At 39.3% G+C, this 17,125-nt stretch overlaps 1 protein-coding gene across 4 annotated transcripts in view; it reads right to left on the bottom strand.

Moving 5' to 3' along the window:
- ASAP2 (ArfGAP with SH3 domain, ankyrin repeat and PH domain 2) overlaps positions 1 to 17,125 on the bottom strand; it is an 88,129-nt gene that overhangs the window by 3,706 nt on the left and 67,298 nt on the right. For 3 of the 4 annotated variants that reach the window (XM_026674336.2, XM_026674337.2, XM_087946200.1), the window contains 11 exons: positions 16,835 to 17,024; positions 14,481 to 14,566; positions 14,175 to 14,290; positions 13,524 to 13,591; positions 13,024 to 13,137; positions 11,966 to 12,218; positions 7,941 to 8,102; positions 6,685 to 6,844; positions 4,882 to 4,943; positions 4,250 to 4,356; positions 888 to 1,010 (listed from right to left, as the gene is read on the bottom strand). In XM_026674336.2, coding sequence (XP_026530121.1) covers positions 888 to 1,010; positions 4,250 to 4,356; positions 4,882 to 4,943; positions 6,685 to 6,844; positions 7,941 to 8,102; positions 11,966 to 12,218; positions 13,024 to 13,137; positions 13,524 to 13,591; positions 14,175 to 14,290; positions 14,481 to 14,566; positions 16,835 to 17,024 — 1,441 coding nt within the window. The remainder of the gene's footprint in view (positions 1 to 887; positions 1,011 to 4,249; positions 4,357 to 4,881; positions 4,944 to 6,684; positions 6,845 to 7,940; positions 8,103 to 11,965; positions 12,219 to 13,023; positions 13,138 to 13,523; positions 13,592 to 14,174; positions 14,291 to 14,480; positions 14,567 to 16,834; positions 17,025 to 17,125) is intronic. The other variant, XM_026674338.2, reaches the window with a different exon arrangement.

The raw sequence follows: 17,125 nt of genomic DNA, 5'->3' as shown, positions 1-17,125 counted from the left end.
TCTCCAATCTTCACTATCTTCTCAGTAAAATCATATAAGTAATTTTTTTTTTTGCGGGGGGAGGGAGGAGAAATGGCACTAGCCTTTCTGCAATATTCTGGAATAAATTAGGTGAAAACAAGCAACGTGCAGCTTCAGCTCTCTTCCCTGCTATGATTGGCAGAATAACAAGATTACCATGTCCATGTGATGGCTGGTTTATATGACGTGCTTGGACAGAGGCTGGGTTCACTTCCACATGCTGAGTGACGCAACTCCATTTTAGCCTAGACTTGCACACTCTTGGTCAAGCTCATCATTCAGCTAACCTATGTGAAAAACTGTTTCCCCTGGCAAAGATCCAATTTTCTTGCCTGAGCAGGAAGGAGAGCAGGAAGGTGGCAGAGGAGGAGAGGGAGGGGCTCCTTGTTCTGCAACCCTCTCCCAACTCTTTAGGGAACAGCCCTGCAAAGTGAACCTAGTGTGAAATTTTGCCTAATCAGGAACTTCCTTTCCATGTTCCGCCAAGAGAGCAAGAAGAGCCTTTAGGAGCTGTCAATAGAAGCGTTCTCGGAACCTTGAAATAAATGTTCCTAACTGGTAATTTCACTGAATTCTTGGGACAGTAGGATTGAGCTGGCTGGGGGAGGACAAGAGGGAAAATGTTACCCCGCTGCCGATTTATCCAGATATGAATTCTGTACAAAAGGAAGGAATAAAAAAAGTCTCCAGTTCAACTGAGAAAGAACTTAAAAGTCCACGTATTTCACTTAGTAGATACTTCTGAAACAGACGGTTTCATCCAGGAAGTCAATTCTGTTGAGTGTTGCTTTATTTGTACAACTGCAGACAGCAAACCAGAGAGTTTAAGTCACTTATTAACCTCAGCTGAATACAAAAATACTCACCCACCACTCCTGATCTTCCTCCCCATCAACTATGATGATGTCACCTTCTGAAAACGTTAGCTCATCAGGATTATCTGCTACACAGTTATAGATTGCTTTTACTCTTTTGGGCTTTGTTTTTGACTGTAATAAACAGAGAGAAAGAGAGAAAAAAGGAACCTGGTGTTGAAAACATAGGGCAAACACCACAGAAATAGGCTTCAAACAGCGCCTCTTCTCAAATAAGTTGAATGGTATCTATTGGGTAGCAACAGTTCTCAAGAGTTTCAGGTCAATTTTTAAAAGATTTCTCTGAGTAGCTGAGTAAACCTGGGACTCAAGCATGACATTTAATATGTTATTTTCCCCTACTTATATTCTTCAGTATGTTTGCCTTCTAGTACAACTTTTCTCACTAGCAAGGGTCACACATTGGATCAGTGCAGTTCTCAGATAGCATTCTGTCATAGCCATGATTGTTTCAAAACCAGAACAGTGGTCAAAGTCAACAGCCATCACTTCGATTTCTGAGAAGCAAGACATCACTCTTTGTTGCTTCTGAAACATGTAAAAGGATATTCTTCTGATAAGCTTTTCAGATTCCGGACCTTTCACTGAACGTTATTTCAGTGAGTTAACTATTGTGTTTGCTTTTCTGAATGGGCATCAGTTCATTGAAATGACACCCTCTGCTGTACAGGTAATCCTTCTTGACAAGACATCGTTAAGTAAGTTTTGCCCCATTTTATGACCTTTCGTGCCACAGTTGTTAAGTGAATCACAGAGGTTATTAAGTTGGTAACATGGTTGTTAAGTGAATCTAGCTTCCCTATTGGCTTTGCTTGTCAGAAGGTTGAAGAAGGTGACCACATGATCCCGAGACACTAAAACCATCATAAAGCCATGTCAGTTGCCAAGTGTCCAAATTTTGATCACGTGACCGTGAGGATGCTGCAACAATCGTAAGTGTAAAAAATGGACATGTCATTTTTTTTAGTGCTGCTATAACTTCTGTCACTAAATGAATGGTTGTAAGTTGAGGACTACCTGTATTGGCAACTCCATAAAATATCTCAAAAATACACTGCTCAGAAAAATAAAGGGAACATAAAAATAAGACATCCTAGATCTGAATGAATGAAATATTCTTATTAAATACTTTGTTCATTACATAGTTGAATGTGCTGATAACAAAATCACACACAAATTATTAATGGAAATCAAATTTAGCAACCCACGGAGGTCTGGATTTGGAGTTACACTCAAAATTAAAGTGGAAAAAAACACTACAGGCTGATCCAACTTTGATGTAACGTCCTTAAAACAAGTCAAAATGAGGCTCAGTAGTGTGTGTGGCCTCCACGTGCCTGTATGACCTCCCTACAATGCCTGGGCATGCTCCTGATGAGGTGTCGGATGGTCTCCTGAGGGATCTCCTCCCACACCTTGACTAAAGCATCCCACAACTCCTGGACAGTCTGTGGTGCAATGTGGCGTTGGTGGATGGAGCGAGACATGATGTCCCAGATGTGCTCAATTGGATTCAGGTCTGGGGAATGGGTGGGCCAGTCCATAGCATCAATGCCTTCATCTTGCAGGAACTGCTGACACACTCCAGCCACATGAGGTCTAGCATTGTCTTGCATTAGGAGGAACCCAGGGCCAACTGCACCAGCATATGGTCTCACAAGAGGTCTGAGGATCTCATCTCGGTACCTAATGGCAGTCAGGCTACCTCTGGTGAGCACATGGAGGGCTGTGCGGCCCCCTAAAGAAATGCCACCCCACACCATTACTGACCTACTGCCAAACCGGTCATGCTGGAGGATGTTGCAGGCAGCAGAACATTCTCCATGGCATCTCCAGACCCTGTCACGTCTGTCACATGTGCTCAGTGTGAACCTGCTTTCATCTGTGAAGAGCACAGGGCACCAGTGGCGAATTTGCCAATCTTGGTGTTCTCTGGCAAATGCCAAATGTCCTGCACGGTGTTGGGCTGTAAGCCCAACCCCCACCTGTGGACGTTGGACCCTCATACCACCCTCATGGAGTCTGTTTCTGACCGTTTGAGCAGCCACATGCACATTTGTGGCCCGCTGGAGGTCATTTTGCAGGGCTCTGGCAGTGCTCCTCCTGTCCCTCCTTGCACAAAGGCAGAGGTAGCGGTCCTGATGCTGGGTTGTTGCCCTCCTATGGCCTCCTCCACATCTCCTGATGTACTGGCCTGTCTCCTGGTAGCGCCTCCATGCTCTAGACACTACGCTGACAAACACAGCAAACCTTCTTGCCACAGCTCACATTGATGTACCATCCTGGATGAGCTGCACTATCTGAGCCACTTGTGTGGGTTGTAGACTCCGTCTCATGCTACCACTAGAGTGAAAGCACTGCCAGCATTTAAAAGTGACCAAACCATCAGCCAGAAAGCATAGGAACTGAGAAGTGGTCTGTGGTCACCACCTGCAGAACCACTCCTTTATTGGGGATGTCTTGCTACCTGCCTATGCTTTCCACCTGTTGTCTATTCCATTTGCACAACAGCATGTGAAATTGATTGTCAATCAGTGTTGCTACCTAAGTGGACAGTTTGATTTCACAGAAGTGTGATTGACTTGGAGTTACACTGTGTTGTTTAAGTGTTCCCTTATTTTTTTTGAGCAGTGTATAAACCAACAAGATAAGAAACACAAAAGAGTGCATGACCTAACCAAGGGCAATCCACAATTATTCAATGTTCTACCCATTACAAATGGACCTATGTAGCAGGCTGGCACAGCTGCCCAAGGAGAAAAGCTGCATCTTCAAATCCTTATGGAAGATGAATGGGATTGAATATCTAAGGATATGCAGGTCCAAAGAGAAGGGGTTATAATAGAGAAGACTCATATTTTTAATCCTGGCAAATGATGTAATTTTACATTTAAAAAAAGGATCTAGAGCAAGCCCTTCCTGCTGGATCTCATTGGATGGGCAGAGAGATTATTACTATGCAGTATTTTGTCTTTTGCAGTTACAACAGAATACAACACAGCTATATTATTGAAACTTCTGGCTATAATTTATTATTTATAATTAGCTCCCAGCTCAAAGAAACTACTTGGAATAAATACAGCTTGTTAGCTATATTTGCACCATACAAACATTTTTCTTGGAATAGACTCAGTCCTCCATGCAATTTCAAGTAAAAGTTCTTCCAAAGTGAAAAAATAAAAAAGTCAAACATACAGAACCTTGTTTGTTTCTTGGTCAAACTGAATGTATCTGAATTCAACAGGGCCAGTGGATTCTGAAGAAGTTAAGACTCTGTACAATGTCTTTTAAGTTTCAGCATGGAGAATTGCCAACTGCAACCTTTTAAGAGAATGACATGCTTTGCTACTTACTATTTGTGACTTTCTTGGCATTGGTGCTGGAGGTTGGATTGGCACTGATATATTTGTAGTAGGGGCAATTTGAGATCCAGCAGTCTCAGATGCAGAGGAAGACTCAACTATTAATAAACAAACAAAAAATTAAAGCCAACTTTAAAATAACAGATATCACTCTATTCTTAGATAATTTCTCATGTCATGACTCTTGTTAACCCAAGCCAGTTTTTGCAGCACGACAAAAATAGTCATCATGTCTCACATTAAAAAGCCTTTAACTGTATCTCTGGTACCAAGGATGCAATTTAGCATGTACTAATAATAATTAAAAAAAAAAAAAGGGAATGGCACCTATGTCTTGCTCAAATCCCTTGTTAGCAAAATCATTATATTCATCTTCTCTGCAATTCATTTTTCACAACTTCCCAGAAAACACTGGGGAGATTAGTCACTGCCTCCAAAAATGTAGTTGGATTGATGGGAAAAAAAATGTTGTTTGGTTGTTATAGTGAACCCTTCGGTGCATAAAGCACAGCACAAAACCCACATTGTGACATTAGCTCATCCTTTTGTTACATATGAAATAAGCATGTTGGTTAGTTCTAAAGAAGTGAAAATTAACAAGATAAATTTTTAAAAATAATTACCACAAGACTGCAGAGATCCAGGGCCCTTACTCTTGTTAGTTAAGTTGGATGACTTGTCAGTCCTATTTAGAAGGGAAGCAAAGGTTATTCTCTATCATTGCTTCCCATTTATTTTCTGAAACAATATTCAGACTGCTATTCTGTACTGCACTTTTAAACATGTTGACCAATGTTCAACCACATCTTAAATATCTCCTGAAAATAAATACCTGACAAATTATAACAATAACAGCCAGAATGTTTATAAATGGTCATTCTACTGATAAGAATTCTAGAAATTCAAGTTGCCACGCCTGTAGAAGCGCCTTAGGCTAAAGACGGCTTCTGCAAAACTTACAGGTAGTACTAGTTTTCACTACCTTTTTACTCCAAAACTTCCAATTCAAACTATGAAATGGAAGTTTTGGAGAAAGCACGTCACATGGAGAGATGCAATTTTGTTTTCCAAGCTACACTTCTCTGTTTAACTGAACAAGTAACAGAAAGCAGAGGTAACAAGAGAAAATTCTGGTCAGCCTAAATAAACCCTTTTTACAGTATTTCTAACAATGCTTCTGATTGTCTCCAGTGAATCTCACAAGACCGAGACAAGAGGAATTTACCATGTTTCTCACAAAATAAAGCCGGGCCTTATTTTTTTTTGAGCCCCCCCAAAACGGCCAGGATGTCTTTTTTGGGGTGAATTAATTCCCACTTCCCAAGCCATCTCCAACAACAGCGTCTGAGTCGCTCCCGCTTTTTCTCTGTCCCCGTTACAACAGGAAAAAAAGGATTTTGAGGTAGCTGGAAGCGCCACGCGCTGCATTTTGGTTTAATCCTGAGTGGCTGGGTGGGTGTGAGAAGAGCCGAGCGAGCGTCTCTGCTGCTGCTACCCTTGGTGCTCCAGCCTCGGGCTCTGCAAGTTTGCAAAAGTCCCAGTGCGCAATCCGTTCCTGCATTCCAAGCGCCCAGGCCGAGCTGCAGCTGTCCCTCTCTTGCCAGCGCCATCTCCAATAACAGCGGCAGCAGCAGCAGGAACCGTGGAAGCGTTTCAGACGCTTCTCGGGTGGGGGAGCCTCCTCCGGAACTTCCATGGTTCCCGCCGCTGCTGCCGCTGTTGTTGGAGACGGCACTGGCGAGAGAGGCGCCAGCACCGGTGGGAACCGTGGAAGCTATGGAGGCTTGAGAAGCGGCTGAAACGCTGCCGGACATCCATCCGCCCGCCTGCTCACCAGGGTAAGGGAGGGGTAAGGGAGCCCTCTGTGCTCCACCATGATGTTAGGAGCGGCTGATGGTGAGGCGTAGCTGCCCGCGGGGCACTCCTAATGGCAAGTTCCCCCCGCCTCCCCCCCCCCAATTTCGCATGTTTTAACCTAGGCCTAAATTTGAGGGGATGGGCTTAATTTCATTTTATGCCTAGAAAACATGCTGGGTCTTCCTATTGGTGGGGGCGTATTGTTGGAGAAACACGGTACATAAAAGTAAATATTACACCACAGATATTCTCAAGCATGACTTCAGTTCAAGCCTGATATTTTTTTTTCCCTCATGGCAATAATAGGTGATATCTAAACTGTTCTTCCACAATTTGCTTATTAAAGCTTACCCACCTCTACTCTCCATACTTTGAAGCCTATCCTGGCAATGTCTCTTTTCTACTTTCTCTTGTTCATCACTTAAGAATGAATTAAATCAACAGACAAAACCTTCAAAAGGAGCCACTCAGCAGAAAGTGTAAATCATTAGTACGGCTTAACCTTCAGCCACAGTTTGAACATATCCTTTTTTAACCAGAACTTGTAGAATGTGTATCTCACAAATTACCCAGAAAGAGGCTTTTTCTGAGATATTCGACTTGGAGGCTGTGGAGGAAGTGGTGGCGGAGTAGGTTTGGCCTGTGGTATAGTCGGTTGTTTTGACTGCTGGTTCAAAGCTTCAAAACCACAGGCTGCCTTTGCAGTTGGAGGTGCTGAAGAGAGGATGTCTATAAAAATGCATGGACAATAGTATTCGGATGATGAATGCTTGAAATGAGTCCCCCCCCACACACAAATAACATAAGGCTTTAGATCAAGGGCCTTCAAAGTTGGCAAGTTTAAGACTTGTGGACTTCAACTCCCAAAATTCCTGAGCTCACATGACTGGAGAAGGAATTCTGGGAGTTGAAGTTCACAAGTCTTAAAGCTATCAAGTTTGAAGACCCCTGCTTTAAAATCTTATTTTATTAAAAAAAAATAGAGAAACATAATCTTCCTTTTATACCAAAAATTAAGGCTCAAGACTCAAGCTACAATTCTAAATACACTTTTCTGGAATTAAGTCCAATTCAATGAAATAAGAATATTTTTGCATACACATGGAAGGGATTGAATTGTACAAAGCTAATTGTCTTAAGTGTTGGATACATTATAGAAGTGTCTGTCTCATTTGAATAGATTCATTTATGGGTATAGCTACCTGCAATTCACTATATTAAGATAGTATGAACAGAGTATGCAGAGTGCATGCATTCAGGAACAAACTGTTCAAAATTCTTCACTGTTGTCACTGCAAGAGACTATCATGGCTGTCCCTCTGGAAAATCATACAATGAAAGCTAAGCTAACAGAAACCTGATTAATTTAAAACACAGGGTGTTAATTTCATGGCTGGTTAGCATACTAACCTTTCTGAGAGGTGTTTTAACATCTTTAAAAAAATATTTGTTCAATTTCTATAGCTAGCCACCTCAGCCAGGATCATCACATTTGGAATAATATTTTCCATGAAAGATACACAGCCCCAGTACAATTTCAGAAGCATCAATAGCAGACCATCCCAATGCACAATCAAGATATTGAATATTATTGCATACAATCTTTTAAAATGTGAGGACAGTCTGAACTCTTTGCAAAGCTACCTCAAAATACTGCGTTCTCAGCCCTGCTTGAAAGAAATTACGGATATTCAGAAACTATGATAGCAAACCTATGTTCACCAGAGAGAAAGAAGAGTAAGAATGAGTTGTGGAATGGACAGTCAAGGCCAACCATGATTAGATGCAGCAAAAACCAAGAAAGCAGCAGAAAGAGCAAACATACTTGTAGATGTTACACGCAATGGTGGAACAGGGGGATGGACAGTTGGTGGATCTGATGAAGACCTTTGCCTGCTTATGCTTTCCATTCCTAAAGAATTTGTCTTCCACAGTGTGTTCGATGAAGGAGTTGTCTGAACAGCACTGCCAAGAAATGAAGACTGAACTAAAAAGAAAGGAGAACACTGTATTATTATTATAATTATAGTTGGCTGTTAAATGAGCAGCTCTACTTCAGTGGACTGGCTGCAATCCAGAAGTACACATATTTCAGATTTAAAGAAAGATGGGGCCATTTCTAAGGCCCTATTTGGACAGGTATAGCTGTTATGTATCATGTGACATCTGGTTCAGGTATTACAATTGCAAAATACCTCACATTTGAGGATTCTATGTGCCAGGCCAGCATTACTCCATTAATGTCCTTTTTCTATATTCATGTTTCAATATGAGCATCTGCAACACAAATGTTTTCACTGGTACAACTTACTCATGTTGAACTGTATTCTGAAATCATGCTCATTTGCAAGAACAAACAGGAAAGTTACTGATGGCATCACAGAGAGGGATGCAGATCTGCCTTTTTTAAAATATTGGAACAGAGCTTCTGGATAACTGTGTGCCAGTTAGTCAATTCAGCTACGGAGTCAGGAGTCATGGAGTCAAAAAGTTTCATATTACTTTCAAGCAGTAATTTTCAACAGGGCACATCATCAAGATGTAATTATATTCCTTCATCCATTTTTACACACTTTTAAAACACAGAATTATTGATGTGTTATGCAGTTTTAGCTGATTCAGCCAGTACCATAAATGGTAACAGAAATCATGCTATTTAAGGAAATGGATAAACCAGGCAACTGAATTAGGATGTATAGGGAACACAATTGCTTTCTCTTATCCCAGAGCTGGAACTTTAAATCTTCTGATATGATATGATGGCAGACAAAGCAATGATAGTTGTTCCCACTTCCCATAATTTCTTTTTTCACTTTTTTTTAGCAACTGACTTGCCACAAAAAAGTGGAAAAAGAAATTATGGGAAGTGGAAACAACTACCGTAAAGGGGCAGATGACAGATGAGGAAATGAATTGGTGAGTCAAACAAGTATTATGTTTCCGGTTATATCAGTTATCTTAAGGATTTCTGATCATGTCACAATTGGTGAGTTGGGAGGCAAGGAGAATTATATGTGTTAGTTCATGAATCACTTCTTTCCTGATGATGTAACAATAGCTAAGAAGTATTTTGCTGATAACCCTTGAACTGCAGTAATTGGTTTTCAAAAGCAGGAACAATAGCAAGGAAAGCTGGACAATTCATTAGCTAATGATAAGCAAAAGTAGCAGCCTAATTTGCTGGTAGGATCTATTTAGCTTGAGAGTATAACCTGCATAAATCACAAAGAAAAAGAACACCCAAGCTGATCTTGGCCAGGCTTCTACACCCTTAAATGCTGTGATTTCATTTTAATTATTTGTCCTCACAAAGGATTAATAAATTAAAAGTTTGCTCCTAGAGGTACAGCACTATATTCCCTAACAGGGAGGTGGACACAGTGCTATTATACCACAAACTCTAGGATCCCTCTCCTTTGGCTGAACTGGGTGGCACTACAGGAAATAGCTTCCTGTGTACACAACTTCCTGACCCTGCTGTATAGGCGCCCTCCATTCAAAAAGCTGGATGTTCTGCCATGCCAACTTTCTTTTTGTTTCTGAAGAAAAACCAAGAGCTAAGAAAAAATATCACATCTATCATCCATTGGCTTCAAAATGCCCACACCTGTTACCTCTGAAAGGTGATTCACTTTTCAAAGTGCTTTATTGTCCCACCTTTTTCAAGTTCTCAAACAGCAGAACAATTACAAAATCCACATTTTATCAGAATTCTGTATGGTTTATAGTGACAATATTCTCTTGAAGGAAGAGCAGAAAATATGTTAAAAATTGAGCCATGGTGGCGCAGTGGTTAGAGTGCCGTATTGCAGGCTATTTCTGCTGACTGCCAGCTGCCTGCCATTTGGCAAATTTCACCAGGCTCAAGGTTGACTTAGCCTTCCATCCTTTCGACGTGGGTAAAATGAAGACCCTATTGTTGGGGGCAATAGACTGACTTTGTAAACCTGCTTAGAGAGGCGTGTAATGCACTGCAAAGCAGTATTTAAGTCTAAGTGGTATTGCTAAAATAGAGATATACGCAGCCAGTAGCCTTGGAAACAATTTCCACATCAACCACCTAGGGGGTGTTGCTGATGCTCACGTGCAACCTATACATAGAACAGGGGTCCCCAATTCCCGGGCTGTGGCCCGATGGGAATCGGGCTGCACAATCAGCGGGAGAAGCTCCATTTGCACAAGCGGCATGCTCGTGCGCCCATTGCTTGTGCAGAACCATCTCTTCTCCCTCCCCCTCCCGCCGCCACCACCAGTCTGCAGAACAAGAAAGGTTGGGGACTGTTGATTTAGAGGATGGAGAAATGATTCCAAGATCATCCCTTGCAATGACACACACAGACACAGAGCATACACAACTTCCACTTCCATAAGTGGAAAGAGGCAGCCACGACCCTGACACACTTAAGACCTCTGACGTTCCTTGAGTTAAAGATTAGATACACTTCTACGCCCTTAACTGGTAGTCCTCAACTTACAACCATTTGTTTAATGAACAAAGTTACAACCGCACTGAAAGTGACTTATAACCATTTTTAACACTTATGACTACTAACTTAACAACTGCAGTGATTCACCTCACTGTGGCAATAAAGATCATAAAATGTGCTCAAACCCCCTTAACCGTCTTGCTTAGCAATGGAAGTTTTAGGCTCCATTGTGGTCATAAGTAGAGGACTACTTGTATATGCTCAGCTGTTGTAAAGAAGAGGAAGAAGGTATCAACCTGAGTGCATATTCCTGGCATAAAAATAGAAAGCACAAAAACCCCTCCAAGGGAAGCATTCAAAGTGACCTTCAGATATTTTCAGCTATTAAAAAACACTGAACCAAAAAGAAGATCTGGACAAAAGGATGAAATCTGATTGCTCTTATTCATAAAGTATACAACACTGTAAATTCATGTTGAAAATCAGATGTAATCCGTTATGTGGAATAGTTCCAACTTGTAGGGAGTGAAAATTCTTCCCTTTTTCCTTCTTGTTCCTTCTGTTTGGTTTCTACATCTTCAATTGAGCATTTGACCAAAACTAGAATATTATTTCCAAAGCCGACAAACATTTTTCCATGATTCTTTGTGCAACTGATGCACTTACACTATCAAAGAAAGCCACTAAATTAAGGAATCTCTCTAAGCACAAGCCACATATTGTAGAAAATAATCTCTACTGTTAATTACTACAAGGTCAGAACTGCAGAATTTGTGATAAGGTCCAATTAGAGAAATTGAAATTTGGAGAGATTTAGAACAGTATAGATTTGCAAGCTGCACACCATACATCACATTTATTTCCAAAATAAGTTGTTTATACATAGCAATTTGATCATCAAAATCAATGGGAAATAAATGGTATTTATGTCCTACTTTAGAACAGAGTTGTTGTTCATAACCAGTGAACCCAAATTTCTACATTGAAAAATGATGTAAATATTTGTATTGTTGATAGAATTTAGTTCTGGCTTTTACACTCATTTGCATCTTCAGCAGCCCAGTTAATGGAACCAATTGTTGAAGATATAAACTAAAAATCCCATGTGATCTATCCTAACTCAACAAAAATCATAATAAAAACTTTACTACTGTATGTTTGCTTTTGTTGTCTGATGCTTTTTTGAAAAATTAGGCCCCAATTCTAATACAGCATTCAATTTCGGCATTCTTTTTTCCCTCTTCTCTATTTTGAGTATACAGACCAGTTTAATGCCAACTTAAAAGGAAGCATTTATTAAAGGAATATTTATTTATGAAGGAATATTTATTTGGACAAATTGACAACCCCACTTTCAAAGAAAAAAAAGTACCGAACAGTTTCCTGCCATTCCTCATCTTGTCATATATGAGAGCGTTAGTACCTTTCCCAATATTTCTGGGCGGCAAAGGAGGCGCATTGGTAACAGGTGCTGCGGGTTGAACGGGAGGTGGGCTGCTACTGAGAACGGCTCCATAGGTCTCATTTTGTAATAGGCTTGGCATAAAACTTCTCTGTTTGTCCTTGGCTACATTGGCAGCATCTCTTGCCAGAGAGGCGACATTAGGCTGAAGCTGGCTTGATCCTAGCTGATAGAAACTTACAGGTCTGTCCTCTCTTCGACTGGGGCTGGCTTGCTGTAAAAAAACAAGAATCCAAAAGAGAGCCATGTTGTCAAGTATTTTTGTGTCCATGCTATGAATATAACTACACAACTCTGTTGTGGCTTAAGGCAAATGAAGCTGGTAACGTTAAATCATGCCTTCAAAGTAATACTATTAGTTGTGTATTAGTTGTATGCCCTTAATCTGATAAATGGGAGTTTGGTGAATGACATGCCAACCACACCAGCAATTTGTGAGTCTGTAACTGTATCATGATTTTGGACAGCAACCACCCATATTCTCAAAATTTTGTAATGGACAGGAAAAATTGCTTGCTCCTTATTTATTTCTTTTTTGCCTGTCTCATTCACCATACAGGTAGTCCTCAACTTATAGCCATTAATTTAGTGACCGTTTGAAGTTGCAACGGCACTGAAAAAATGATTTATCGCCGTTTTTAACACAACCATTACAGCACCCCTGGGGTCACATGATCAAAATTCAGATGCTTGGCAACTGGCATGTATTTATGACGGTGCAATGTCCCAGGATCATGTGATCAACTTTGGCAACCTTCTGACAAGCAAAGTCAGTGAGGAAGCCAGATTCACTTAATAACTGTGTTACTAACTTAACAACTGCAGGGATTCACTTAACAAGAGTGACAAGGAAGGTCATAAAATGGGGGCAAAACTCACTTAAGAACTGTCTTGCTTAACAATGAATATTTGAGGCTCAACAGTGATCATAAGTCATGGACTACCTATAGCCTGTGACCTGAGAAATTAGAAGAAGTTAAGCGTGCTACAATAAAATCACAAAGTATTTGAATACGTACCTGCAGTTTTTCATCCACATCATCGTCACTTTCATCCAAGTCTTCATGAAGTAACCGCCATTCATATTCTACGTGAACATGAGAATTAAGCCTTCCAGCCAGAGCCTGAGTAAGCTAAAGAACCAAAGTTAGGCTTTATGGAACCCAGTCCATGTCAATGATTTAAATTCCAAATCGTTAAACAGACTTGGAACCAAGTTATTTTCTATCCCTTTCTTTTTTAAGTGCAGAATTATATTAAAGAAATTTATAGAAGTTTTGAACATGAATTTATTTATAGAGCAAATAAAAAACATCCAATTGAGGGTCCCACAATAATGTTATTTGAATACTATAATGTGACATTAATTACTGTATTATAATTCAAATGTACTCCCTCCAGATATGGTTGTGTACATGGAAGGGATTGTCCAAAAATATAATAGATTATGCATCATGCGCCACTTCAGTTAATGTAAGGGAAGAACAGGCTGTACAGTATGCATAAATCAAAATCTTACCAGCTCTTCACAGTGTGCATGCTTTAAGCGTTTAGCTATATCAAGTGGTGTTTCTCCAGCTTCATTTGCTATAAATCAATGAAAGGAAAGGTTGGTTTGCAACTTTATATTACTAAAAATACAGTATAAGTAGCTTACAAAATGAAAATAACATTAGGAACAGTCCAGCCAAAGACAGACATATTAGTTGCTACATATTTTAATTTGCTTTCTTTAACATGTTGGCTCCATATATTTTGGTGTGCACCTCCTATCTCTCTCTCATCAGCGGTCATATTGGATGAAGATTAAGAAACCAAAATATATGGTATATCCTCGCACATTGGAGATGTGTGTGTTAATTTACCCATGGGACTAATTCATGTTTAGTGCAGTGTCCACATTAAAAAATAGGATAATGAACTGAACATTTTTCTCACTTTATAGTCATATATTGCCATCTGATTCCCGTGACATTGGAAATAAGGCTACATAAAACGGATATTTTTATACCCATTGACTGAGAGTTGAAATTTTAGACATATGGCTCAATAATATATATGTGTGCGCATGTGGGCATATGAGGGAATGAGAGAGAGAGCGGAAACAGCAACAAATTTACCTCAGACCTTTATGTTCCTAACACCAAGGAGTACTCCTTTTTCCCTTTACCTATTTCAATTGTGGCCTTCCCTCTCAGAAGCAGTTTGAGGCACTCCACATTATCTGTTAAACAGCAGTAATGCAGAGCCGTGCTGCCTTTACACGTCTGCTTGTCAAGATTGCCACTGCACAGGAGAAGAGAGAATAAAATTACTTGGCACATATAGCATAGAAGGTTCTCCAAAGCCTGCTTGATTCAAGATATTCAGACAGTTGTTTCCATCCAACTTAACAACATTTACTGAAAGGGTCTTTTCTTCAGTTCTGAGTAATGAAACTGATATGCAAACGAGTGTTTAGTCATGGATGGCCCACCTGTTCTGTACCAAGAAGTCAACTATGTGAAGTGAAGTCCGATCTACTGATCGCACCGCAAGATGAAGAGCAGTTTCATCTTGTTCCTGAAATACAAAAAAAAAAAAAAAAGTCTTCTAACCAGTGCCAAGCAAAAACATTTTTAAAAATAAGTTTAGAGTCGATGATTTATTGTTGCACCATACAGTTTTGGTCACTGTACTCAAATGTAGCTTTCAAAATTATTTGAAAGCCAGATTTGAGTACAGTGGCCAAAATTAAGATAATGCAAAATAAAGAGGCACCCTCTATTTATTTCCCTGTGTGTTACCCTGGATCTATTTTACAGGATAAACCCCTGGTCTTAGAAATTCTTGTTTTGCTTCAAAGGATTTTATTAATAGATGTTGAAGGTCAAGTGTTCCACCATAACATTTTTTTAAAAATGCCTTCTCTGCTACCTAAATGTGATCTAGGCAGAGAACTGACAAGACTCAATTTATAAATTAAATGGTGATGCTAGAAAGTAGTGTTTGATTTTGTAAGCTAAACAAAAAAAAAAAAAGGCTTCACCAAATCACCACAACACTATATATGAAAACCAGTCTAGTTTAATGATGACAGTGTCTGCTTAGAAATAGGAGATGGTGAGTTCTAGTCCTCCTGTAGGCAGCTGGGAGACTTTAGGTCAGTTACTCTCTTTCAGCCTCACCCACCTCACAGAGATAAAACATATAAGTAGACATAAGCTGAACTGGACAGTTTGGACTGTAAAACAAGAAAACTGATAACTAATCACTATGCATTACATAGTAATATGCAAGATAGGTCCTTTAAATTGACTGAAAGGGTAGTAGTGCTAGGAAGTGTTAAAAGACTCTGGTTCAGGATAATTGACACTAACATTAACGTTTAATGAATCATAATCCTAAACTATTTATATTCCAGATCATTTTAACATTTCAAGGTCAGGGCAAATATTAAGGTGGCCAAGATTAGTCATGTTCAATCTAGAATATATTCTGCCCTTCAACATTGTTCTATCCCATTCTATAAATGGTTAGACTACTGCTTCAAAGCCTATATAAAAATTAGTGTGCACTTTTATTTTAATTTTTCTCCCAAGACAGGATATACTCATTGTGTATTCATTTTTCCTGACATACAAAACAACTTTTGAAATGATTTCTATATAGACTTGTTCACAAAACTGCGCCAATGGTTCTTAAAATTTTGGATTAGCTGCATTCAATGAAGCTGAAATTTAAAATAAAACGCAAACAACAAAATTCACTCCAAACTCAATGGAGGTATACATGATATCTATACATTTGGAGAAAGATATACTATGTAACATCATTTACAATGTTTTACACTGTAAATATTAAAAGCTTCCAAATTAATATAGATGAACTGAATTGCTTAAACAAAACATGGCTTCTCAATAATTTAGCTTTATAGGAAAAGACAAAGAACCTTTTTAGATGGTGTTGCTCAGATGTAGTCAAAGGAGATACAGAATCCAAAATATTATTTAGCCAATTAATCTTTTAGTGCAAGAATAAACAATAGAAATATCGTGTGCCATTCTTCTTATATATTAATCTGAGACTGGGTGTATGGTTAATGATATTCTTTAATATATATTCAATCAACACAATGTACATTTTTCACACACATCCAAACAGAGTTCCTTAGCTCCCTAGCAGTACTAAGCTGTTTTCCTGACTTTATAAAGTCAGAATATTTCTCACAACAATCTGGGTTCTCAGAAATAGAAATACTTTCTGCAGAAGAGGACTGAACATATATTGAAACCTAATCATAAATATTCGTCTCCCCGCCTCACAAGAGCATGACATGTATAACTTTATAAACCTCTTTATAAGGGCTGTAAAACACTGTGAAGTGATATATAACTCTAAATGCTAGTGCTATCTAATTTTAATAGGTTTTTTTAAATGCTTAATAACAAATGATTCTTTTCTTTGATTCTTTTTAAAAGTAACACAGAAAGAGTGATAGTGAGATAAGTTTGCAAAATTAGAAACACCTAACACAATAACAGAGTTGAAAGGGACCCTGGAGATCTTCTAGTCCAACCCCCTGCCTAGGCAGGAAACCCTATACCATTTCTGACCAATGGTTGCCTCATCTCTTCTTAAAAACTTCCAGTGTTGGAACATTTACAACTTCTGGATACAAGCCGTTCTACTGATTCATTGTTCTAACTGTCAGGAACTTTCTCCTTAGTTCTAAGTTGGTTCTCTCCTTGATTAGTTTCCATCCATTGTTTCTTTGCTTCTTCTGATGTAATTTCTACAAATAGAGCGTTTGTGTTCAAAACGTGATTAGCAGAAGGTTTCTGTACATACATGACCATTTGCTAATGGAATTTTCTCGGTTAGATCCACTCCGTCAGCATACACTTGAACGAGTCCAAAAATGTCTCTTGCTCTGACTGCTTCACAAAGGTTTTGTAACTTGGTCACATTGTCAGTGTATTTTTTCCTTGCATATTTTCTTTCAATATATTTGGCATTGATATAATCTTTTCTAGCATTCCTGAAATGAGATATGGCATACACTGTAAAATGGTGCACAATGAACAGCTGAAATACTTGTTCTGCAAAATATACGATATTCATAACACTTAATAAAAAAAT

The sequence above is a fragment of the Notechis scutatus genome, chromosome 1, assembly GCF_049901735.1.
Source record: "Notechis scutatus isolate UNSWTSFEM ecotype Mainland chromosome 1, rNotScu1.2, whole genome shotgun sequence".
Taxonomy (NCBI): domain Eukaryota; kingdom Metazoa; phylum Chordata; class Lepidosauria; order Squamata; family Elapidae; genus Notechis; species Notechis scutatus.
The sequence above is the reverse complement of the archived record's forward strand: the minus strand, read 5'-3'. Positions and strand labels throughout refer to the sequence as shown.